The 24960-nt window shown below is 54.9% G+C and overlaps 2 protein-coding genes across 2 annotated transcripts; one reads left to right on the top strand and one right to left on the bottom strand.

Annotated features, from left to right (window-relative positions):
* Positions 1-307: 307 nt before the first annotated feature.
* Positions 308-7985, bottom strand: TRIM10 (tripartite motif containing 10). Its single transcript, XM_006748743.3, has 8 exons — positions 7826-7985; positions 7189-7679; positions 6077-6172; positions 5464-5694; positions 4808-4830; positions 4447-4562; positions 3493-3525; positions 308-2559 (listed from the first exon to the last, which is right to left on the bottom strand). The coding sequence occupies exons 2-8, from the start codon at positions 7615-7617 to the stop codon at positions 2042-2044; spliced, it is 1446 nt and encodes a 481-aa protein (XP_006748806.1). The 5' UTR covers positions 7618-7679; positions 7826-7985; the 3' UTR covers positions 308-2041.
* A 1794-nt stretch (positions 7986-9779) lies between these two features.
* LOC102742930 (E3 ubiquitin-protein ligase TRIM15) lies at positions 9780-16295 on the top strand. The gene is given in 9 exon segments (XM_081827514.1): positions 9780-9888; positions 9890-10022; positions 10025-10161; positions 11390-11485; positions 12648-12984; positions 14590-14847; positions 15212-15244; positions 15378-15409; positions 16002-16295. Coding segments are annotated over 9 exon segments (1416 nt in total). The 5' UTR covers positions 9780-9792.
* The last annotated feature ends 8665 nt before the right edge of the window (positions 16296-24960 follow it).

Here is a 24960-nt window from a genome sequence, read left to right as displayed (position 1 = left end):
CGGTACTAGAAAGCGCCGCCGAGGCCTAGGGTGTGAAAACCTCAGGTGAGCCCACAGCGGTCAGGATGGGGCTGCAGCCCTCCCGTGGGGTCCTGGGGAGGGTGGCGGGGAGGAGGGGCTCAGACCCGAGCACTCCTGGGGAAGGCAGGGGCCCCGAGGGCAGATCTGGGACAAGCAGAGCAGCCAGGCCAAGTCACCGTGTGGAGGGATCCACCCTCCTCCTCCGCACAGACGCCCCCACTCCAGATCAGGTCAGCAGAACTGAGGGTCGGACGCGCAGTCTGAGCATCTTCACTCACTAGCAGTTGTATTTCTCAGCGAGGGAAACACACGTTGTCTTTCTGGATGCAGGCCCCTCGTGGGGGGTGTGGCCACCGTTAGCGTGTTCACCGGGACCCCGCGCACCTGTTTCTGAACGAGGCGTGCCCCGCAGTGGTTCAGGCCCCTTAGTCAGACGGGCTTCCAATCCTGGCTGCATGATCTCGGCTGTGCAGACACCCACGCTTCACTGGAAGATACCAGCAGGAAGCACTTCCTGCAGTGACCAAGGTTAGGGGACATAAAGCACACCCGTCCTCCCACAGGTGGGGACCCTGGAGGCCAATCGTCATTTAACAGGCCCCGCTAACACCAGTTAAAACACACAGAAAAGCACAATCCACTTCTTGGTGGAACCCCAGGTTTGGGGCTTTGGATGTGTATTATCATCATACAGAGGCTCGCATGTGCCTATTGTTCAGAATATACAACATTTTCTGTGACTATATTTTATAGACAATGAGAACATGCTCAGAGGAAGCGGTCAGCCCCTGTGCAGCCCCTGCCCTGGGCCCACGTCTCCTCCACCTGCTGACCCAAGGAGGAGAGGCAGACCCCTGCGCCCGGGGCCTCAGCCTGCACAGGCCTCCTGGGCCCCGGTGGGGAGGTGACCGAACATTTCAGTTTGTGTCCAAGCAGAGCAAACACAGATCCTATTAAAGAGGCTGTCAGTGAGCGGTACCTTTAAGCAGAGTGAAAGACAACAACTAGGAAAAAAAAGGTGTGAAGACCATACTTCCACTGGGCATAGGATCTCACATTCCACCCTGGGGCGGCTGACGTCATTCTCCGAATTCCAGGCCTGTCCCTGCAGCCCTAGAGCTTCATCAGTGCTGCTGCAGGCCACCCAGCACGCCCCGAGGGAACTCGGCAGCCCTGCCCTCTCTGCCCCGCAGTGGGGCTCTCTGAACCTCATCCCTTCCCACCGTGTTGCTCTCGAGCTCAGACGGTGAGCTCACCGCAGCAGGGACGGGATTCTCCGCAGGGGAGAGCACGGGCCGTGGGTTACCGTGTGCGGCCTGGCCTTCCATCTCGCAGCCAGACGTGCCCCCGGGGGAGGGAGGCCGTGGGTGGTGTCAGGGTCTCATGCCCAGTGTCCAAGGGCTGCAGGGTCAGCCAGCCGGGTCTCTGCCAACCCTCCTCCCCTCACTCGGCTCTCGAGTGTCCTACGGCTGTCCTCCCCAGGAAGCCCTCCCTGCTGCTGGGCCCCTTGCCCTGAGCTCCCCCCACACAGGGCAGCCCTGCCCAGCACCAGCCGCCCCCGCTGCGATGTCCTCTTCCTGCCTCTGTCTGGTCTGTGAGTTCCTCCAGATACCAAACAGATTTTCCTTTCATTTTCATAGCACCAGTGGTGACCATCCTGCCTGGTTCACAGGTAACACCCAAGAGATGTTTCTCAAAGGTACATGTATATGAACCCTCATTTTTCTGGAAGAAGAAGTCATGGAGAGGTGCCTTGCCCAAAATCACACAATGGTGGGCCACAGGCTGGTCTAGAGCCCGGTCTTCTGGCTCCAGACCTGGGTCTCCTGTGTCCGCTGGGGACCGCTGGGCCGCGTCCCCGGAGCCCCTAGCCCCCAGGTGTCAGGGAAACGGTCACCCACTTTGTCCTTGCAAGTCCTTAGTCTGCCACGCTTCTGCCCCAACCCCCAGGTGAGCCCGCAGGGTCAAGTTCGTGCAGTGCTCTGTGAGCCCCCTCCCGACAGGAGGGTGACCGCCCCTCTCAGGAACTCACGGAGAAGCTAGACCCTCGGCCCCAGAGCCCAAAGAAGGGAAAGACCTTCTGGGTGAAGGAGGCCGTGAAGGTGTAGATGGGCTCCTGGCTGACAGCGTTGACGAAGGTCACCCAGCCCACCTCATAGTCCAGGGACACACGCACCTGCCGCGGCTGCTCCCCCAGCGCCAGCCGCGTGGGGAAGGAGCCCAGCGCCGACACGAAGCCCCAGGCCAGCCTCACGGCCCACACGCCCTCCTCTGGCCGCAGCCGCAGCTCCCCCTTCCGCGCCACGTCCTCGCTCACCACGCCCACCGTGCAGCTGCCGCCGTGGGCCAGGTCCACCTTCACCAGCCACGTGTGTCTCCCCTCTGTGAAGCCGCCGTGGGCCAGGACACAGGTGGCCCGGTCAAAACGCTGGGGGTTGTCTGGCGAGTTCTGCCACTTGTAGGAGAACTGGGCGCGCCGCTGGTCCTCAGACAAGAGGAGCTTGGGGTGGGAGGTCTGGGGGTCCAGAGAGATGTCAGCTGCGGGGGACAGAGACGTCAGCAGACATCTATCACCTGCAGGAGCACCTAAAAGCCCTGCCTCCACCCGCTGGCGTCCTTCTCCACGTCGCGTGTGGGCGCGCGCGAGTCCAGGCCGAGCGGCTGCGTGGGCGTCACCCGGGACAGTGTCAGAAATCCCCACGCTCCGACCTCACCCCAGACCACCCCGAGCAGAGTCTGGGCTCTGAGCTGGTGACTGGCGCGTGCTACCGCCTGCCCGCAGGACGCCTGGCTCCCGCACGCCCGCCCTCATCAGCTGGGTGCGGTCCTCGCAAAGCAGCTGGGTCCCTGCAAACGGGCGGCCTCGCGGGGCCGCGCCCGCCGCCGCCGACACCCGCCCCGCTCCTGCGCCTGAGATCTCGGAGGGTCGGGGCGCATTCACCGTCTGCTCCCGCAAGCTCTCTGGCCCGTCTGCGGGCTATTCCTGCTGCCTCAGTCGTTTTAAGGCCACCAGAGTCAGAGGACCACTTCTTAGCACGAAAAGCTCCCAGACACCCTGCCCAGTGTGGCTTCTAATATCCGTTAAGTTGAGACACTCGTAAATTCCGATGTGGCGACGGGTCAGAGAGTCCCTCCCAACAACGCGACTCCCCGGGTCTCTGGCGGAAGGACGCCCTGGGTGGCATCCTGCCCCGGGTCGCCTTCCCTCCGGCTACCCTAACTGTGAAGCTCCACTGACGGGTGCGGTTTCCCGTGACTCCAACAATGGGCTCCTAAACCCAGATCAAAGGCCCCTCGCCCAGGAAGCCCTTCCTGAGAGCCCTCGTCCTGTTCTGGTCTGACCTTTCTCCCCGGCCGGGTCGGGTAGATGAGAACACGTGCTCCGAGCCGGGGGACGTGGGTGTGTGCGCGCGTGGGCGGGAGCCCCACGCAACGCGGCTCCCCCACTCCCTCCCGTCCCAGGCCGCCTACCTGGCTCATAGTCCAACTCGAAGCAGAGTTTCTCTGTAAAGAGGATACAAACCAGGATGAGATCCCGTTCGTCTCACAAAACCACACAACATTCACTGATGAGGAAACTGAGCCCCGGACGGAAGGGCACTAGCCTCAGAGTCCCGCGTCTGATTCAGGCGTCTAGGGGGTGGGCCCAGAGTGCACGCTCCAGAGACATCCACCGCGTGAATGGATAAGGGGCTTAATTTACTTCTTACTGTCCTTGGAAACAATTTTGGGACTAGTCGAAGGTCAGGTTTGATCAGAGGACAATGTCCGCCGCGGCCAGGCCCGAGTCCGAGTGTGGGCTCGTCCGGGGCGACGCTGCTACGGGCGGGCCACGGGGCGGCATCACTGCGGGCGTCCAGAGGGTGCTGGCGGAGAGCCCCGCGCCTGACTCATTCCCCAGCGTCACGCCTTTTCCCACCAGCACCGCCCGTTCCAGGAAAGCCGGCAGAGTCCGCCCAGGGGCCTGGAGCGCCCGCCGGATGGGGGGATGCGAGAGAGAGTCAGCCGCCCCACAGCGCGGAGACACGCTCTCCCTGGTTATTTATTAACCGTGTTCATCATCAGAAACTTATCATGCATTACAAGGGCCTCTGTAGATTTTTTAAATTATTGAGAATGGCAGGTTTTGTTAATCATTACTTTTTATATTGTTCAAGGTCAGCGGATCAGATTTATTTGTGTAATTACTTTTCAAGTCAGTTAAATTTGTTTTTTTCCAGAAATCTTCATCTTTACTATCTCTGTTCAGTCATGTTATTCCGATAGGCAGATTTTATAAAGATGTGCAAGTAAGGACAGCCAAGGAAGGCACCAGAAGGGTACGAGCCAAAGGCCACTCAAGCCTTGGGCAGTGGATCATGAGGGTTGTTCCCAGGCCCGGGCTTCACGGACTCCCGCCCCCAGGGAGCCCTGGGGTTCTCTTACCCAGAAACATCTTCATCTCCCTCTGCAGAGGGATGGCCTGCTGGGGGAAGTCCCGAATCCTCTGGCCCAGCTCAGGGGACACAGCCTCTGGTTTCCGGCACTTTCTGGTTTCACATCTAGGGGCACAGAAATAGTGGGCTTTTGGAATTCTCCAGACCCAGCTGGCTGCCTGCGAATTGGGCACAGAGACGGACACAGGCAGACACACTTCCTCGGGGACGCACCCCACTGCCCAGGCTTGGGCAACTGCCCGTGCAAATGCATGCGTGTGCATGAAGGTGTGCCCTGCTGGCGTGCAATAGCCAGATGCACCAAGCAGTGTGTGTGCACAACCTCAGAGAATGAGGGAATGGCAGCTTACCTTATCAGAGTGCTTCTGATGTCCTAGGAGAGAGAGGGGAGAGTTCAGCAAAGACAAATACCACGTTCCCACATAGGAAAAAGGGCCCAAGATCCTGCAGGCACAGAGTTTTGGGGTTGATGAGGTGTCTGGGGTCACACAGGCCACCCCTTTATCTCATGCATCCACACAGTGGAGGGACCTGCCTGCAGCTGGAGGCCAAGGCCCCTGCTCTCAGTCCCATAAACCAGGAGTGTGGCCCCCAATCACGCTGCCCTTCTGATGCCTCGTTGGGACCCCAATATCTTCCCTCAGATGCCACAGACCAGGAACAACTTCCTGAGGGTGACGACAGAGCACATTCTGCCTCGGAAACAGAACGTGACATCTGTTTGCATAGCACGTGATGCTCTCCAGACTGCTAGTTTCCACTGCATTTTCCCATTGGATCCTCACAGAACCCCTGACAGGTAGGTAAGGGAAGGAGCCCCCTGATTCGATGGACGTGGGCCGGACAGTGAGAGGTCGGGGAGCAGAGTGACCAGGGGACTGTCCAGGGAGCAGGGACAGGAGTTCAGGACCTGTCTTGCACATGGGATGCAGGGACATGGGATGAAGGGCTTGGACAAGTGAGATGCCGGGAGTCAGAGGCCAGCCTGCGGGGGGGCAGGTCTCACCGTCAGGAGCTCCCGGGCCGGCCTCCTGTTCTTCTCCTCCAGTTCGGAGATCAGGTTGCTGAACCGGCAGAGCTCCTCGCTGACCAGGACATCAAAGTCATCCTGTTGCTTCAGGATGTCCCCGTCCAGCTTCTCTAGCTGGGCCAAGAGGATGCTCTGCTGTTCCTCCAGGAACTGGCACAGATGAGCAAACTCGAAGATCACTTTCTGTCTCTTGGTGGCCACCTGACACTGAAGGGGCGGTGGGGGGAGGCCGGGGGTGATCCCTCTGTTTCCTTACTTGTCCACCCCCGGCTCCCTCTGGCCCACACCCACGTCCTCCACGTTCGGTGGAAAATCGGAGCCCCCGCCCCAGGTCCCTGCACTGTCCGCACAGCACGAGGCTGCCTCGTGGGCCCAGTCGCTTTTGGTCCTTACAGCACTTCAGCAAGTCCAGGAGGGCCTGCCGACTTCTCCTCCCCACCTCGCACAAAAACAGAGATGTGCTAGTTGGGGTGGGAGTCAGTGCTGGGACTTGAGCGACTTCCCACGGGCTACGCTGGCTACCCTGCCTTGGCTTCAGGGGGCGCTGGATCCCGGGGCAGGCCGGTGCCGGGAGGGCACGGAGACCTACCAGGAGGACTTGTATCCTCTCGTTTTCTCTTGACTGGATCCTTTGAATCTCCTCTCTCTCCTTTCTTAGACACTCAAGACACTTCTGTATTTGCTCCTGGGGAGACAGAGCACGAAGTTATGTTACATGGAAGCGATGACTGGTGAAGAGGGGTCAGCCCGCTGCCTCCAGGAGGGACACGCCCGAGGGAGGGAGCCCTCCCCTCGCTGCCAGCACCCGCGCCCGGACTGTCCTCGGCAGATGGCCCTCTCCGGGCCTTTTCCTTCTAGCTTTGCTCTCCAGGAACTCTGACCAGAGCTGTCCCCTCTCCCTGTGCCGGCACAGTCCGCAGCTCGGTTTCCCCATCTGAGCCTGGCTGCCTTCAGCTTAAAAACCCTAGTTTGTTTTGTCTTTGGTAAGTTAGATCTGGGATCTGTCCCCAGCCTGATATGCCCTTCTTTGAAAGTGTTCCAACTTGCTCGCATATCTCAAAGGGAACGCATACACACAATCCTTTCTTGTGAACAGAATCCATTTTCTGTGTATGATTCCAGACGGGAGAAGAAACCCAGATAATATAAAAAGAGTCGACACTCTGTTTTAAAAACTGCTTGCTCTAGAATAGAGTTAGGAACAGGTATTCACACAAAAATGTCCACATAGGGACATTCAGAACTATAATTAACGCTCTCACCGTCAAACGCTAGGGAGCTAATCGGCACAGACAGATGCCCACTTTTACTAAAGCACAAGGTGTAAATAACTAAAAAGAGCACGCAGTTAATGGTGGATAAGACTGCACACCACATGTTTACCGACCCTGCATATAAACACTGGTTTATTTACAAACATGAGCACGCACACAGACCTCCCCCCAAACACCACATGCACGGCAACCATGCACACGTTGGTGCACGTCACACACTATTTGCACAACTGCTCCCCCAAATGCAGACATCCTCGGAAGCGCCTGCCTGACCCACTGTGGTCACTCAGCCATCCTGCGTGTCCTTGTTGAGCCCCTGGTCTGTGCTGGCCATAAGTAAACAACACGGAACATGCTTCGGCACGCGCGTCTGGGCTCCTGCCTGAGGGGTGACAGGAAGAGGGAGACCCTGCGTCCCCGCTCCTACCCGGTAGGGCCCTGCTGCGTCCTCCAGGAAGCGCACGGTGTGTGCCCGGTGCTCCCAGGCCTCCCGGCACACCACACACAGCTGTGCCTCATCGTCCTCACAGAAGAAGTAGATCTTTTCCCCGTGCTCCTGGCAGACGTCCTCCTCGTCTGAGCCCGGCGGGGACACCAGCTTGAGGCGCTCGATGTTCTCCACCACGCTGGCCAGCTGCCAGTTGGGCCGGAAGTTCCCAGGGCGGAAAGGCTCCTTGCAGAGGGGGCAGGTGAGGGCCTCCTCGGGGTCCGGGCCTGGGATTTCGCAGTAGCGGGTGAGGCAGCCACGGCAGAAGTTGTGGCCACAGTCGATGGTGACCGGCTCCCTCAGGGTGCCCTGGCAGATGGGGCAGTTGACCTCGTCCGCCAGGCTGGTCACAGAGGCGGCTGAGGCCATGGCGTGCCTGTGCCCGTCGGCTCCTCAAGGTTACCGTCTGTGCGTGGCTGAGCAGGAAGGATCTGGGAGAACAGCAGACACACATTCATCCTCGCACGGCCAGACGCGGCACGTCTTAAATACACACCAATGCCCTCGTGGTCATGGACGAGCGCACACACGTGCACACGCACACACAGACACGCTTGCCCAAGGGCAGGGCACCCACCTGCATGCCCTGGTCCTCCTGTCCTCCTCCCAAAGGAGTGGACACACGCGCTCCAGGAGAGGGAGGGAGGAGGGGCCGCGGCATTCCAGACACGGCCTCAGTCACTGTCGGGGCTGCTGCCCACAGCCTGGGGCCCCGCGTTGCTCCCGTCCATCCTCACACGCTCGCGGTAAACGTGAAGTGGTATCTTGGCCGTCCACGGTCGGCAGAGATAGTCCTTGCTTTGGGGTGGGAGGGGGACCGGTCGGGGAGCAGAGACGCCACGCCAGCCCCCTGCAGTAGGACCAGCTGTGTCCCGGGAGATACGGGTATCAGCCGGCGCAGGGAGCGCGAGGGCGCAGATAAGGCGGCCCTGCTCGCGGAGCACTTCACCGGCCGGGCACCGGCTTCCACGGAGGTTGGAACGAGCCCTGTGTGGGAGCAGGAGGGAAACCCGCAGCAGCCGGCCCCTGTTAATGACCCACACCCCGGGCCCGCGTCCGTCCGCGGCGCGCCCCGAGCCCCCCGCCGCTCTGGGGCGGAGCCTCCGGGCTGAGAGCGTGCTGCTCCGGCAGCCGGCCCGCGTGTGCGTGGGAAGGTGAGGGCGCAGTGTGCACTCAGAGCTGAGTGTCCCAGAGCCCTGCCCTCACACAAACACCACGTGGGCCACCTGTGCACCTAGTTTCCACGTACCATATTTGAAAAAGTTAATTTTAATATTTATTCATTTTATGTAGCCCCAAATATGATCATTTCCAGTGTAACCAGTCTAAGAATTAGTAATGAGGTATTTTGCGTTCCTTCTAACTGATGTATAGTTTGGATGGCCGCGCAATCTCCGCTGGGACCGGCTGCATTCCCGTGCTCCGCGGCACCGTGGGGCTGGGGGCTCCCGTGCAGGGTGGGGGAGGGGCTGCACCCCCGGGAGGGCCAGGGCGGGCGGGAAGGAAACGGGGTACACACGCCAGCTCAGGTTCAGAGCGAGGGAAACAGCGCAGGGGGGATCGCTAGCGTCAGAGTGGGAGTTTCCTTGGGTTTTACGCAGAGATGCAGGGAGCGGATGAAGAACCGAGGCGTGGACCATCTTGTGGGGGGAAGGCCACGGGGGGAGCACCGCCGAAGCCAGGAGACTCGGACTGACCCCGCCTCGCAGCTCTCCAGCTCCGTGACCTAGGGGAAGTCACTTCACGCGTCTTTCTGTAAAATGAAGGTAATCATGCCTGTCCCAAAGGGCTGTTAGCTGATTGGGTGCAGTAATAGGAAAATAGTGAGCCTACATAAATGTGCTTATTAAGTCCGTTATCTCTTGGGCTGAGTTTTCTAAATTTTAGGGACATAAATCATTTGTATTACAGTTTCTTGCCTTCTCCCGCCTGAAGTTAAAAACTAAAATCGAAGGACACTGTGACCCAGCGTCACCGTGTTTGGGGGCACTGGGTCCAGGCCTGGCGACAGTAGAGTTTAGGAGGCCAGCCTGGGTGGATGAGGTGACGAGCTGAGGAAGCAGAGGAGGGGCCCCGACCGTGCCTCCCAGGGCAGCCTGGACTTTGACGCTGAGAGCACATCCCAGAGCCAGAAGCTGACGGCTCCCACCTGTTCCGATGGCAGGAAGCTGTGTCTCCTCCTTGTGTCTCCACCCCACAGCGGCCAAGGGTGGGGTTCCAGGAAACCCATCTCCCTGTGAGCTCATGCACGCTGGGCTCCCCACCCCAGGGACAGAAGGAGACAGGAGTGGAGAACGGGCTGACCAGGCTCCTGCTGGGAAATGCTGGGTCATTCGAGGTGCCCTGGAGTTTGAACCCACTCAGCTGATGGGTGGTGGCCAGGTGGCGCCCGGTGGCTTCCCAGGCTGAACTCTCCTGCTTTCTTCTCTCAGCCTCCTATCGTGTTCCCTCCATGACTCACGCAGAAGTGACTAATTTCACGGATGGGGGATTTGTGTGGCCTGAGGCAGAGGCTTCCGTGGACAGGCTGGGGATGGCACCAGGATGCCCTCCACACCTTCCCATGAGGAGACCACCTATCCGGCCTGCAGGGGACCCCCGAAGGATGCAGTGGCCAGCGCCTGTGGACACATCTTCTGCGGGGCTTTGCGTCCTCCCGCCCTCCCAGATGGGGGCCCAGCCCTCCGGCCAGGTGCTGCTCTGTGCACTCTGCAAGGAGAAGGAGCCCATGGAGCCTCTCGTGGCCCCTGTGCCCCTGGGCCCTCTGGGGGAGACAACTATGAGCAGCATGCTGAGAAGATTTACTTCTTCTGCAAGGTCGATGCTGAGTTCCTCTGTATGGTCTGTTGGGAGGGTCCCTCCCACCGCACCTACCCCGTGGGCGTCCTCGACGGGGCGGTTCAGCCCTACTGGGTAAGATGGGTGGCTTTTCCTTGGGCCTGTGTGGGCTGGGACAGTGTCCCGTCATCCACAGTGAAGAGAACCGATAGGGATCTGGATGAAGGACCATGGTTCCCCGGGGACGTAAGGCCGTTCCCAGGCTTAGGGGGACTCCTGCCTCAGGGGCCCCGCGGGGACAGAGCTGTGGGGTGGGGACACAAGGAGGAGACACACCTGCAGGATGAGTGCTGTGCAGGGAGGGTCTTCTCCCACAGTGGGCAGGGTGAACTTGGTCTCCCAGGACCCACACTGGGTGTGGGATCTACCGAGGCCCAGACTGCGGGGCTCAGAGGGATGCGAGGGGCCAGGAAGGGCAGCCTGCAGGTGCCACTCTTCCTTGTGAGAAGGGGAGGCCCTATGTGGCCCACCTGTGTCGCCCCCTGCCCCCCACCCCGGGCTGCCCTCAGATCGCTCTGCTCATCCAGTGTCCGGGTCTAGAAGTGACTTTCTCAGAAGCACCTCTTGAATCTTGAACTCGGCCTTGTCCCCACAACCACCTCCAAATGCAAGCTCTCGCCGTCCTCAGCCAGACCTTGCATAGCTCGAACGCACTCCCTATGTCCATTCTCACCCTCTCAAGCACCCTCCAGTCCACCAAAACACACAGCAGACCAAGGTGCGCCCCTGTGCCAATCCCTCCCGGGGTCCCCAGCGCCGGGAAAGCCCGACCTCATCAGCAGGGCACCAATGCCATCTGTAGTGAGGATGCGGATCCCGCCTGTCCACCTCAGCCCCAGCCCAGCCGCCCCCCAGGCACCGCGTGTCCGGCGGACTGGCCCGTGTGCACCTGCCGTCTCCTGGACGTCTCTGCTCTTTCCTGCTTCTGACTCTTCCTCCCAGACTGCTGTCCTCTCCCTGAACTCTTTCTTTTTAAACCACTTTAGCAATTTCTAAGTGTACAGTCGGGGCATGCGGTCCTCACCACCCCCTCTCTAGACCCACTGTAAATGCCTTCTGTCTTTGAAACCTCCCCTTGTTCCGCTGCGTTCCCACCCAGCCGCTCGCACACTGACCCCGCCTTCGTCTGTCTGTACTTCAGCCCCGAGTGACCGGGCTGGTGGCGACCTCAAGGTAATCTCTGCAGGAATACGGACGGGAGCTATTCACCTTTGGCTCTCTCACCATCAGCCATGCACCTGGGACTCAGCGGACAAGACCTGTGGACTCAGCCACCTCTTCCTGCCCATTCTTCTCCCCACAGGACCATCTCCGGAACCAGTCGGAAGCCCTGAGCTTGGAGAAGAAAGAGATGGAGGACACACAGAGGCGGGAAGACGGGAAGCTTCAAGTGCTTCTGGTAAAGTGCTTCTGCCACCTGCCCTTTTGGGGTTTTCTGAGCAGACTCCGGGGAAGCTTGCTGTCTGGTACTTTTGTACTGTTCTCATTCACTTCCTTGCCTCTGTACGAGGGCATTTGGGGTCAAGGCTATGGAATCCCAGAGCTTCACAGCTGGAGATGGTTCTGACATCTAGCCCAAGACCCATCTTACCAGCCATTCTACAGAGCCGAGAACTGGTCCAGGAGCGTGACGGTCCACAGAGAGCAAAGCTCACGTTCATGAGGACATGGCTTCAACCTGGGTCTTTCTCTCTCTTAACATTTATTTATTTGAGAGAGAGAGAGAGAGTAGGGAAGGGCAGAGGGAGAGAGATAAGCAGATTCCCCGCTGAGCTCAGAGCCCAACGCGGGGCTGGATCTCACGATCCTGAGATCACGACCCGAGCTGAAATCAAGCCAGATGCTTCAGCGACTGAACCACCAGGCGTCCCTAGAAGCCGGGTGTCTTGACCCGGAGCCACCCTTCCCATCCCAGTCTGTGTGCCCAAAAGCACTGCCCTCAGACGGGAAGGGTGGGGCAGAAGCTGGTACCCGGGTCTGCTTCCAGTCCTGACCGAGGCTGGCCTGCGCACTGTGGGAGAGTGGTGTACTGGTGAGCTCCTCAGTCATCCCGGAGGAAAGCCGCAGTCTGAGAACTTCTGGAGCCCTGAGCAAGGCGGCAGAGCTGGAGGCAGGAAGAGACGCGCAGCACTCCTCTGCTCCCTCCCAAGCGTGCCGTGCAGAAGGCGACGTCAGGGCCGGAGAGCGATGCCGGACCCTCCGTGCTGACTCGAACCACGGCCTGTTTCCTTCAGTGGCTCTCTGACGGACGACTACCACCTGCTCCTCCTGACTCTAGGGAAGGCATGGTGGGGTTAGGACGGTGTTGTAGATGGGCAAGGATGCTTGAAAAGTTCAACACGGCTCTGAGGGCGTATGGGGCATTATTAGAATCCCCAGGTAAGACAAGAGCATAGCCCTCCTTGCTGCCAAGTCTATTCTGAGACCCATCTGCTTCTAACATAGTATTGGGAGAGCTAGTGACTCCCTATGTCTCTGAATCAGGAAGATCCAGATGATCCTCCTGCAGACCGGCCTCTTGATCTTCTTCCCGGCCCTGTCTATCTTTCCACCCCTCGCAGACTCACATTGAAAGCAAGAAGCAGCAGGTGGACACGGTGTTGGAGAGGTTGCAGCTGGAGCTGATGGACCAGCAGCGTCTGCTGCAGGCCAGGCTGAGGGACCTGGAGAGGAAGAGCTGCATGGAGAGAGACGAATACATCTTCAGGTCATCTGAGGAGGTCGCCAGGCTTGGGGCCCAGGCCCAGGAGCTGAAGGAGCTGCTGCAAGTGAGGCCGTCCCCACCACCCCGTGGGCTAGGAGAGGGGCCGCACAGGCGGGGACGCCGGCAGAGGCTGGGGCTGCTGGACATAGGCAGGAAGGGCAAGCGAACCTTGTTTCTGCTGGGAGGGACTGCCAGTCCTTGGGTTCCTTAGGCCTGGAGAGCTGACAGATGCGCAGACCCAGGAAGGCTGGATGACTCGCCACCCACCGGGGTCGTGTCGAGGACTTTGGAGTCAGAGGGCCTTAGGTTTGAGGGCAGGCTCTTCCAGCCGTGTGACCATGGCGAGCCTCGTGAGCCCCCTAAACGTGGGGATAATAATGGCACCTCCCTCACAGAGCTCGTGCAAGGATTGTAAGAAACAATCCATACAAAATGTGTAGCATGGTCCCCGGCGCACACAGATTGCAGTGTGATTATCGTGGTATCATCCCGTTTCACATCAGGTCCGGCGGGTAAGTCAGGCCTGGACCCTGTTCTCCAGCATCCCTCAAGCCCTGGAGGTAGAACACAGTTCCGAGAGAAGGCTAAGACAAAGAAGCCAGCTCAAATGACCTGAGCAGTGTCCCCAGTGAGTCGGGAGGTGTGATGTAACGAGCAGATACAGCTCTCTGGAAGAGAGAGCTTTGAGGCCGACGCTAAGGAGGACAGGCTGTGCAGTTGCGGTGGGAAGGACTTGTGGACCCTGAGAGATGTTCTTTTCCTTTGTAGGATGTCCAAGCCAACCAGAGCAGATAGGTCTCCTTTCTGCCTGGAGCGTACACTTTGTTCTTCTCACCTCTGTTCCCCTGGACACAGAGACCGAGGGGGGTCACTCTCTACCCTGCCCCCCACAGAAATGCAAATTCACTTTGACACACACACACAAACAGCCTCCACGTAAAATTCTGTGCTCTAAGAGTCCATTTTTTTAATGTTTTTTTTTTTAAAGATTTTATTTATTTATTTGACAGAGACAGCGAGAGAGGGAACACAAGCAGGGGGAGTGGGAGAGGGAGAAGCAGGCTTCCCGCCGAGCAGGGAGCCTGATGCGGGACTCCATCCCAGGACCCTGGGACCATGACCTGAGCCGAAGACAGACGCTTGACGACTGAGCCACCCGGGTGCCCCTAAGAGTCCATTTTTAAACTGGTTGTTTGGTACCAGGGATACAGTTCTCCCCTGGAGGTGAAGTTATTAAAGCCATAATCATGTTTTTAGGCTGATGCAGAAACATCTGTTTAATTCCCGAAGTTATTGGTGCTCGAGTCCATATTGAACAGCATGTAAACTGTAACTCCAAGGGGAGATACCTCCTATAAACTGTGGTAGGCAGAGCAGAGCGGGGGAAGACCAACCTGTCCTTTCGGCCGTGTCCCCCCAGCTCAGCTGCTGCATGTCCTTCCGGGTCACAGACACCACCACAAAGGGAAGCTGCTGGTTCCGTCCTGTCCCCTGCTGGGAGCACCTGTCCCTTCTCCGTGCTCGCCTGGTGAGGAACACTTCTCAGGGAGCCATAAGAACCTGGACCCGGGGCCCGGGACTCAGGAAGTGTCTCCCAAACTTTCCAAGAGTGTTAGAGGTGTGGAGCTAAAGGGCTGTGCGGGTCTTCTGGTCTGATGAGGACCCTGAGCCTGCTCGCGGTCAGACCGTGGGGAACGGGCAGGGATGGAGCTGATTCGTGTTTTCTCTCATCTCTTCCCCGCCCCAACCCCCTTTCCCCTAGTAATGAACAGCACCCAAATTAGAAAGAGGAGTTTAAGGTCGTTTTTTTTTTTCAAGTGACACTGTACTGTCTTCTAGAGGCAAACAGGGTAATGACCTCTGCCCCTTGCAGCCTCCGCAGACCCCAAACATTCTCTTAAAGGACCCACCTCTAATTCTTAAGGGACTGATTGTCTGTAGGTATGAGACAAAGACTTTTGTGAGTCCAGAGACCATTTCTCCAGACCTTGTTGAGAAGATCCGAGATCTCCACAGGAAAATACTCCCCCTCCCAGTGATGCTGAGGACCTTCTCAGGTAAGGGGGAGGGGCAGCAGTTTTCCCCATCCCCTGATGGCAGAACAGCAGTATCTTCCACCCATCACCGTCTTCCGCTGCCTGCCAAGCCTGGTTCACGGTGTCTTCCTTCCCTTAAGTCTTCCCTTGGTGGTCCCACTCTGCCCAGCAGGACCATCCTGAGAGCATCTTCTCTCCCCAGGGGCCCGCACTGAGCTGAGCGTCCAGGCAGGTGAGGGCTGCTTCTGTCTCAGTAGACCCCAGCAGAAGGCACAGAGCAGAAGGCCATCCCCTGCCCCTGTGCTCACATGGTTTCCAGCACTGCCCTCGGGAATGCCTGTGGGAAGTAACAAGTCACACCTCTTTCTGTTTCTGTTTCCCTCAGAAAACCTGGCGCATCATCTGGAAACAGACTCAGGTAAACAGCTGGGGGCTTGGGATCCATTCTCGCCTCCCTCCACTCAATCCAAGCCAGGAAACAGAGCAATTACATATATGAAGTCTGGAGCTTGATCCCTGGGTCCTCTGTTCTCGCTCTTGCTGGTTATGAGCCATGGGCAAGCCAGTGTACCTCCTGGTTCCGGTTTGTTCACCTTAAAATGGAACACACACTAGTCCTGACCCCATGAGCAGCCACGAGATAAAGGAATGCATACATGTCAGGAGCTTAGTGCTGTTAATGTTTGTTCCGCGTATGGATATTATTTCCTCAAAAATACTTACGAAGGTCTTGGCTGGGTGGGTGTGTGTTCTGCCCAGCATCGTGCCAGGCTCTGTTGACTTAAACACATATTGTATAATTTTAAAAAATAGCATTTACTTCGAAGATGGTGCTTACTTTAGAAACTATTTCCACAAATATCACCTCATTCTGCGTCTCAAACTTAACTGCAGAAGGAACAGCCGGGGGGTCTTGTTAAAAGGCAGACTGTGGTTCAGTAGGTCTGGGACGGGGCCCAGGATTCTGCATTTCTCCCCGGCCCCCTGGCCAAGCGGATGCCGCCGCTCTCAGAAGCGAACCCCGCCCCAACGCAGGAGCACTGGCAGGCCGGGGGAAGGCCGCCGTTCTCTGCCCGGAGACGGAGGGGAAGCCAGGCGTTGGCAGGCCGCGCAGCGCCCCCCACGTCGCGCGCGCTCTAGGGCGCGTCTCCCCAGGCCCCCCTCTCCTCCCGCAGGGGCCGTCACGTCCTGTCTCCGAGGACCTGCCGCACGGCCCCCTGCGCTCCGAGGGTGTGCCGGCGGCGCGGGGCTCCCCCGGCTGCCCCTCCGGGCGCCACCCCGGCTGGTGCAGCCGGGAGCCCGCGGGGAGGCGCGCAGCGAGGGGGCTGGCCCTGCCGCTCCTGCACCTGCTGCCGGGGCGCGCACCTGCCCGACTCCGCCCGGCCGCGGAGCGGGACCCCGCCTTCGCCGCCCGCGTCCCCGCAGACTCCCAGCTTCGCCGTCTGGGAAACCGGGTCCTGCAGGCCTGAGCGGCGGAGGGGCGCGTCCGAGGGGCGCTGCAGCGGAGAGCGGCCGAGCTGGCGGCCGGAGACCCAGGGGCTACTCCGGCACCCAGGCAATGCTTTTGAGGAACGGAACGAAACACCACTCCAGTAAAGACTGCTAGAGCTTCAGAAATAATCATCGTGGGGGAAAGCAGAACTTTGTCGGGCTTGCACTGACTTGTACAGCTGACTGTTTCGGTTGTGACACGTGCTGGGAGATGCTTCAGCGCCTCTTCCTCCAGCCCCGGGTGGACCCAGGCCCCCTGCCTTTCTGACGTTTCGGCCATGGTTCTTTCTTGTAGAGGATGTCTAATAAAGTGTAGGAACCAGCCAGACTTCTGCATGTCATGTGTCTCTCCATGGAATCTCGGGGACCACGACACAATCCTGTCCTGATGGCAGTGGAACCAGACCCCACTGTTCAGGTCTAACTAACCTCTCAGATATTTACTACTATTACCATTATTATTATTTGGATGATGGGGCTTTGTTTCACTTCCTGTGCACTGATCTAGTATTTTGGACAAGCAAGGCTTTTTTTTTTTTTTTTTTTTTGGCCGAGTATGAAATTGAAAAAACAAATGAGACACTTACACTGTATTTCCAAGTGTGATTAAATTTAGGGTGAGTGGCCCAGGTAATTTAGGGGTGTGGATAGGCTCAGGTGGAGGCTCTGAGCCTAAATTAAATTGCCCTGCATAAGAAAGAAAATGGAATTTAAAATCTTAAGGAGAAGGTTTAGGAGTCGCCAACACTCGAATAGGAGGACTGGGAGCTGCCTGGAGGGAAAGAATCCTGGTGGCCCCACTGGGCGGTCTGAAAATAGACATTGCCCCCCCCCCCCATAACTGCCAGGCTGCTGGCTTCTGTGAGGGGCTGTCATGCACTTGTGGTGCCCCAGAAGGGGGGTGGTTGTGAGGACCCAGCTGGGGTCTGTAGGAGGAATCTGTCCGAAGCCCAAGAACCGTGACTACAGCAGGCTGTGAGCCCCAGCGGCGTCTCCAGTCTACTCGCTTTGCTCTGCACACGGGGCGGTTTTCCTGTCTGTGGGCAGGCTTGCTGGCTTTACTTGTGCCCTCTATTTCCCCACTCCTTTCCATTCCTCCCTTTTCCTGGGACTTCAGGGCAGAGAGTTGTCTCTGTCATACTCCACGGTTCAGGGTGCACAATTATCAGCGGCCCAGGCAGGTTTTCTCGTGTTCTTTATACTTTCTCCTGTCTCTCCCATTCTCTTTCCCATTCTCCTCACCCACATGGGCACTACTCTAATGTTTTCACATGTCCTTGGATACAGAGGGATCTCTGAATATATACCTAGTACAGGACTAGCTCTGCTTCTTCCTTTTTTTGACCTAGTACCACGGTTTTAAGATCTAGTCATGTTGCCGTACATGCATCTAGTTTATGGCTTCTAATTGCCGAATACTATTCCATAGAACACATCAGCCACGCTTCATTGTGCTTTCTTTTGGCACAGAACATGTAGGTTACCTCCTTCTGCCTATGACAGTGAGCAAAATTGATGACAAACAGCCTCATACTCTCCCCTTATGAAGGTAAGGTTCACCCCCAGGAGGGGGCAACTGGCATTTGCACACTCGCTTTCCTTCAGTACCACCAAATTTCTTCGCAAGATGGCTGTATTCATGTATACTTCCACCAGAGGGGCACAGAGATTCCTGCTTTCCGACCCCCATACCAACAATGGGTGCTATCAGACTTGCTCATTTCTGCAAATCTGATGACTGTAATGTGTTATCTCATTTTTTAAAGATTTATTTATTTATTTGAGAGAGAGAGAGAGCGAGCAAGTGAGTGCGATGGGCAGAGGCAGAGGGAGAGGGAGAGAGCATCCCCGCTGAGCACAGAGCCCAACGCTGGGCTCGATCTCACGACCCTGAGATCACAACCTGGGCCGAAATCAAGAGTTGGCTGCTCAACCGACCGAGCCAAACAGGCGCCCCAAGTGATACCTCATTTCTAAAAATTTGTCCTTTTCCACCTGTCAGGTTGTGCATCTCTTCTCGAATTTTCTCCATCTTTCCCCCCATCTTTCATGTTCCCATCTTTCTTTCATTGATTTCCAGGAATTTCTTACATACTCTAGCTACTAATCTCTTGCTCATTTTAGACTTGAAAATATCACTTTCTTATTAACTTTGATAGTGGTGCTATTCATTAGATAGAAATCCTGAATTTTGGGGGCACCTGGGTGGCTCAGTCAGTTAAGCGTCTGCCTTCGGCTCAGGTCATGATCCTGGGGTCCTGGGAGTGAGCCCCGTGTCGGGCTCCCTGCTCAGTGGGGAGTCTGCTTCTCCCTCTGCCACTCCTTCTGCTTGTGTTTTCTCTCTGTCAAATAAATAAATAAAATCTTAAAAAAAAAAGAAATCCTGAATTTTGATGACAAATTTGGTAAACTTTTCACTTTGTGGTTTATATTTTTAAGATTCTTTTTCACGGGACGCCTGGGTGGCTCAGTCGGTTAAGCGTCTGCCTTCGGCTCAGGTCATGATCCCAGGGTCCTGGGATCGAGTCCCGCATCGGGCTCCCTGCTCCGCGGGCAGCCTGCTTCTCCCTCTGCCCCTGTCTCTCTCTCTGTCTCTCATGAATTAAAAAAAAAAAAAAAAAAGATTCTTTTTCACCACCACAAGATTGTGTGTGTGTGTTTAAATATATTGCGACAAGTTCTAGAAATTTACTGTTCACACTAATATCTTTAGTTTATCTGGAATGAAGAAGACAGCCAGCTTTATTTTTCCCCACATAATAAGCCAGTTCTTCTGACCCCATCTACTTAGATAATCCATCTTAGTCCTACTGGCTGGTAGCACGTCTATGACACCCATTTCCCACGAATGCAGACACTGTTCTGAGCTTTCGACTCCGTTGTCCCCGGAACCGGGACGTGCTGCTTTTTATTGCCATGACCTTGTAGTGCAACGTAATGTCTAATCGGACTGCTCTCCCCGCCTTGGCTTCCTTTTCAAATGCATCTTACTTATCTGTAGACGTTTATGCTTCCATATAAATTTAGAATCAATTTGTCAGGTTCTTTTTTAAAAAATCCTGGTGCTCTTTTAGCTGAAATTACATTGGCATTGATCGTAATTTTATTAGATTTGAGGACTGAAGGAAATTAGTTTGGAGCAAATGGGCATCATCATCCTATCCATAAACGTGTTATCTCTCTCTGGCGGTTTAGATCTCCTTTTATGCCTTTAATGGAATTTTGAGATTTTCTGCAGATAAGACTTTGGCAACATCTAGTGACATGTCTGTCTGTTGACCTGGTCGTTTTCCCTCCAGACAAATGTTCACACAAGCGTACAACAGTTTGGCACGGCATAGTTTACATCATAGAACAGATAACCAACTAGTATATTCATATACAGCACTGTACAACAGTTAAAACGATGACTCATAGTGGTTCCTTCTGTCCGGAGGGCAGGGAGGAAAAGGGAATCATGTTCCTCAAAAGACAATGGCTTGAGAGAGTTGAGCAGTGGCTTACTTAAAACACTCTTCTGTGGATCTGAAATACTTTATAAGAAAAAACAAAACTTGCTCTTCATAAAATGTGTACATTTTGGGGGGCTACAGTTGTTATAAGGATTGCATTGTTATTATAAAACATTCCTTGTAAAAAAATTATAACTCGTATTGATTATTCTGATATGGAGGAACGATATTGATTTTGCTAATCTTGTTTTTAGCAATTTTGTCACATCTTTATTAGTTCTAATAGTTTGTTAATTCACAGGGTCACCTATGTAGAAAATTGTTATTTCATCATCTGAAAATAACAGTTTTGAGGCTTTCCTTCTACTCTATATAACTCTCACTGCCATTTTGCATCCTGTTGTGTGGGCCCAGACCTCCAGCATGCTGTTCAACAGTGTGGAGAGAGGGCATCCTTAGTCCATCGCTAAAGGGAAAAGCAGCTCACTAAGGTTTCTCAGTTAAGCATAATGACTATTATGGATTTCTTGGTAGAGAGCCTTCATCAAGTTAGAGAGAGCTTTTCTTTTTTTCTTTTTTAAGATTTTATTTATTTGACAGAGATAAAGAGAGGGAGAGCACAAGCAGGTGGAGTGGCAGGCAGAGGGAGAGGGAAAAGCAGGCTCCCCGCTGAGGAAGGAGCCCAATGTGGGACTCGATCCCAGGACTCTGGGATCATGACCTGAGCCGAAGGCAGACGTTTAACTGACTGAGCCACCCAGGCGCCCCGAGAGAGCTTTTCTATTCCTAGTTTTCTTAGAGTTTTTCAAATAATGCCTAAGTTTTAAGCTTTATCAAATACCCTTTTTCATGTTTCAAGATAATCATTGTGATTTTTCTGTATTTGACCATGGGTGTGGTCATCCCACAGTCAGAGCGTCTGATGTTAGACCATCATTGTTTTTCTGATAACTTTAAAGATTTTATTTATTTGTGTGTGTGAGAGAGAGAGAGCACGAGCAGGGGGGAGAGGGAGAAGCAGGCTCCCCGCTGACCAAGGAGCCCGGCATGGGGCTCGATTCCAGGACCCTGAGATCATGACCTGAGCCGAAGGCAGACGCTTCACCACCTGAGCCACCCAGGCACCCCGACTTTTCTGATAACTTTACCTAATAACGATGTAGTTCACTGTTGAAGTGTTTCATAATCACATACAGATTCTTTAACCCGCCCAGGACCCTCTTGGCTGAGCCACCATCTACCTCAGTGCTTTGCAAACCTTAGCATTTAAACAGCATTTGAGAGTTTTGTTCAAATGCAGTTCTGATTCAGAAGATGTAAGGAGGGACTTGGGATTTTCTAAAAGCTCTAGGGTGATGCTAGGTCTGCAATCAGACCCCAGTCTAAGTGGGGGTCCACATCACTGCTTTCACCCAATACACCCTACTGTGGACCTTCAATCCCAAATTCCTGACAGAGGTTTTTGATTGGTTGGGTACTGACTTCTGTGCTGGTTTGCAAGTCACTAGCCCATGTGTGCTGGTGACCCTGGGTAAGCACCTCAGGGCAAGTCATTGTGGCCGGCAGCACCCGCTGCAATTCATAGCCCTTTGCTTGGTTATTATGAGTTCAAACTCTAGTTCTGCCAGAGGGAAGTTACTTAATTTCTCTGAGTCTTAGCCTCATGTGAAGAAGAGATCAAAATGCCTGTTCTCTGGGCTTAAATGTGGCTAAATGGATTAATATGTGTAACATGATTCTGGAACCCAACCCCAACGTGGGGTAGATGGGTTTTCCTGACACTGACACCAATGACCTGGACACCAGCTGGGTGTCCACCAGATTCCACTCAATTCTGACACCATCTACCCAGGAACTGCATCAGATTTCACAGGTTAAGGGCTTTATTTTATTTTTCCTTCCCTTCCCCTATGGTCATCTGTTTTGTTTCTTAAATTCAACATGGAGTAAAATTGTATGGTATTTGTCTTTCTCTAACTGACTTATTTCACTTAACATAATCCCCTCCAGTTCTGTCCACGTTGATGCAAATGGCAAGATTTCATTCCTTTTGAAGGCTGAGTACTATTCCATTGTGTGTGTGTGTGTGTGTGTGTGTGTGTGTTTATGCAACTACTTCTTCATTATCCATTCATCTGCCAGAAAAACAAAAAACAAAAAACCAAACCTACTTAGGAGCCGGGTAATCTCCACTATCCATTCCTTCTCTCACGTGTAACTGAAAAGTCTGTGGTCAAAATGAGAAATCTGGGCTAGGTCCAGTACAACACTTGGGGACAGAGATGACCGAGGCCCAGAGCTCACACTCAGCACCACCGGTGAAGGAAGGAGTGAGCCAGGGCTGGCTTCTGGTCGTGGCCAGCTTTCCGGCATCTCCAGGGCTGGGTACCTCCCAAATTCAAAGAGCACTGTAGCTTCATTGCCGGAGGGTCAGAATAGGGAGTGAAAAAAATGTATTCAAATCCAACAGAAGAGCCAAGAAAATTGAACTGAGAAGCGCTGTGTAGACTACCTTTAGTTTGGGACTAGGTGGCTCTCAGCAGTGAATATTGTCTTTGTATATTCTCTCCGCCCCAGCCCCTTCCGAAGGAGGACACAGAACTAATTATCTTCATGTGACAATAAGGCCATTGCCACCAGGATCATCAGCTCACAGATGTCTCTTTGTAGAGGGCTCCAGAGACTGGCTGGGTGGGGCCCGAGAGCCATGCAGAAGGAACAGTGAGTGTGCGAGAAGTCGGCGCAAGTGCCCTGGGGAACAAGGGCTCTTGTCTGCGCCTGACTCAACCTTGGGAAATCCTCCCCTCTGCCCAGGGCCCAAGAACATAGAGGATCCCTCCCACCTTCCAGACCTGTCTTCACACCTGTGCTCACAGACAGTCCATCCACGGGCCGGACGAGTGCGCTTCTACGCCCTGAAGCATCACCTTGTTTCCCACAGGGCTGGGACCAAGTGCACGCACTGTCTCCCAGGTCCCCCAGCAAAGCAATGATCTCGTACCTTTGTGCTCAGTGGAAACCATGGGCTCTAGGAACAGGGATTCCCACGTTTTACTTGTGTGAGCTTCAGGAGGTTTACTTCATCTCCCTAAACGTCTAGTCTGCTGATCTGAAAACTGAGAACAAGTGCCTACTTTGGGACTGTTATAAGGCGTGAACGAGACAATACCTGTGTAAGGAGAAGCACAGATTTCCCTTCTCGGTGGGGAAACACACAGCTCTTCCTACTGTGTGTTTCTACTGAGGCTCCTGTCCTGCTTGCAGGCAACACGTCAGTTCTGGTCGGCAAGTGCAGAATTTTCCCGCATCAGGCCATCCTTGGAGACAGCAGGGGGATGCCCTGTGATTCATCTCTATTCTGACACTCTCCACTGGACGCAGCGTCAGACCCCACAGGTCAAGGGCTCAGTCCCACAAGACTGCCCCCCTGCCATGTCAGGAGCCCCTCGGCAGCCCACATTACCACCTGTGCTTCTGCTGATCAGCTGTAGGTCAGAGTTCCAATGGGGGCTCCTTGGGTTGATTAACTTATTAGGAACGCCCACAGCATGCAGAGAAACACTGACTTTCATTCACTAGTTTATTTAAGGACACGATAAAGGATGCAGATGAACAGTCAGATGAAGAGACACACAGGGAGAGGGTCCCAGGCGCAGGAGTTTTGTCCCCACGGAGTTGGGGTGTCACGCTCCGGGCGTGGGTGTCCTCAGCCGCCTGGAAGCTCCCTCAACTCTGTACGATTGGGATTTTATGGAGGCTCCCCCACATAGGCATGATGAATCACTACCTCCATTCCCAGCCTCTTTCCCCTTTTGGAGAGTGGGGGATGGCGTGGGGAATTCCAAGCTGCTAGTCGTGGCTTGGTCTCTGGTGATGAGCCCCCATCCGGGAGCCCGCCCAGAGTCACCACACTGAGCAGGAGATGCTCCTGGTGCTGTTATCATGTAGGACATTACAAGCGTTTTAGGAAATCTGTGCCAGGAACCGGGGCTGAGACCGATGTACGGACGTTCTATCTCACAACGGTTGGAAATACGGGCATGTTGCCTGGCGCGGGGCAAGGCTCCCGGCTGCCGCGGCTGCTGATAACCGTGTGCAGTGACTCGTAACCGGCAAACATGTGAGCGAACATCAGGAAACACTAATTCTACAGACCAACAATAACAGGGCCTAATGGCAGGCATACGAAAACCAAGGGGGCACACGACTGTTTTCAAGTAAGTTAGACATCAAAATGTGAGGGAGACACTGTAAAACTTTTAGAAGGTAATATGGGGGGAAATCCCCATGACCGTGGGGTAAGGGAAGATTTCTTTTTTTTTTTTTAAGATTTTATTTATTTATTTGAGACAGAGAGAATGAGAGACAGAGAGCATGAGAGGGGGGAGGGTCAGAGGGAGAAGCAGACTCCCCGCCGAGCAGGGAGCCCGATGCGGGACTCGATCCCAGGACTCCAGGATCATGACCCGAGCCGAAGGCAGTTGCCTAACCAACTGAGCCACCCAGGCGCCCATAAGGGAAGATTTCTTAAGTAAGACCAATTAATAAACGAGTAAATACAGCACTCTCCACAAAGGTTTAGATCCATAAATCTCCCAGCATTAAAGTTAAGAACTTCTCATTATTAAGACAGCAAAAGAGAGTAAAGAGATTAGTCACAAACTGGGAAAAGATACTGACAAAAGACTAGAAACGGCAGATCCAGACGCAAGAAAACCTCAGCAAAAAATACTGAAGACTTGAGCAGGCGCTACCCAGAGAGGAATCCCAGAGCCACCCTCCTCAGCTACCTGGGAAATGCAAATTACAACCACAGTGAGATCCACGGGGAGGAGTTCACAGGGCTGCCAGACCAAAACGGAAGACTGGTGAGAAAGTTCAGACGCCGCAGCTGGAGTGTGAATCAATATGACCACTTTCAAAAACAGTTTGGCATTGCCCGGTAAAACTGAAGACATACTACACTATGACCTGAACTTCACTTATGTGTCTATCCTGGAGAGACTCCTGCACACGCTCACTGGGAGGGATGCACAAACATACTTAGCAGCATTGTTCGGATGGTGAGAGACTGGAAACAACACAAATGTGGAACCAAGCTATGAATAATAATATCATGCACATGAAGATGTGTTCCAAGTTCAAGCTTTCCAAGGTCTCGTACTGTCTGGGAGGACAGAGGGACACTGAG

The sequence above is a fragment of the Leptonychotes weddellii genome, chromosome 8 (genome assembly GCF_054177405.1).
Source record: "Leptonychotes weddellii isolate Sample4059 chromosome 8, ASM5417740v2, whole genome shotgun sequence".
NCBI lineage: Eukaryota > Metazoa > Chordata > Mammalia > Carnivora > Phocidae > Leptonychotes > Leptonychotes weddellii.
Note: the sequence above shows the minus strand (reverse complement) of the source record. Positions and strands in the feature narration are given on the sequence as shown.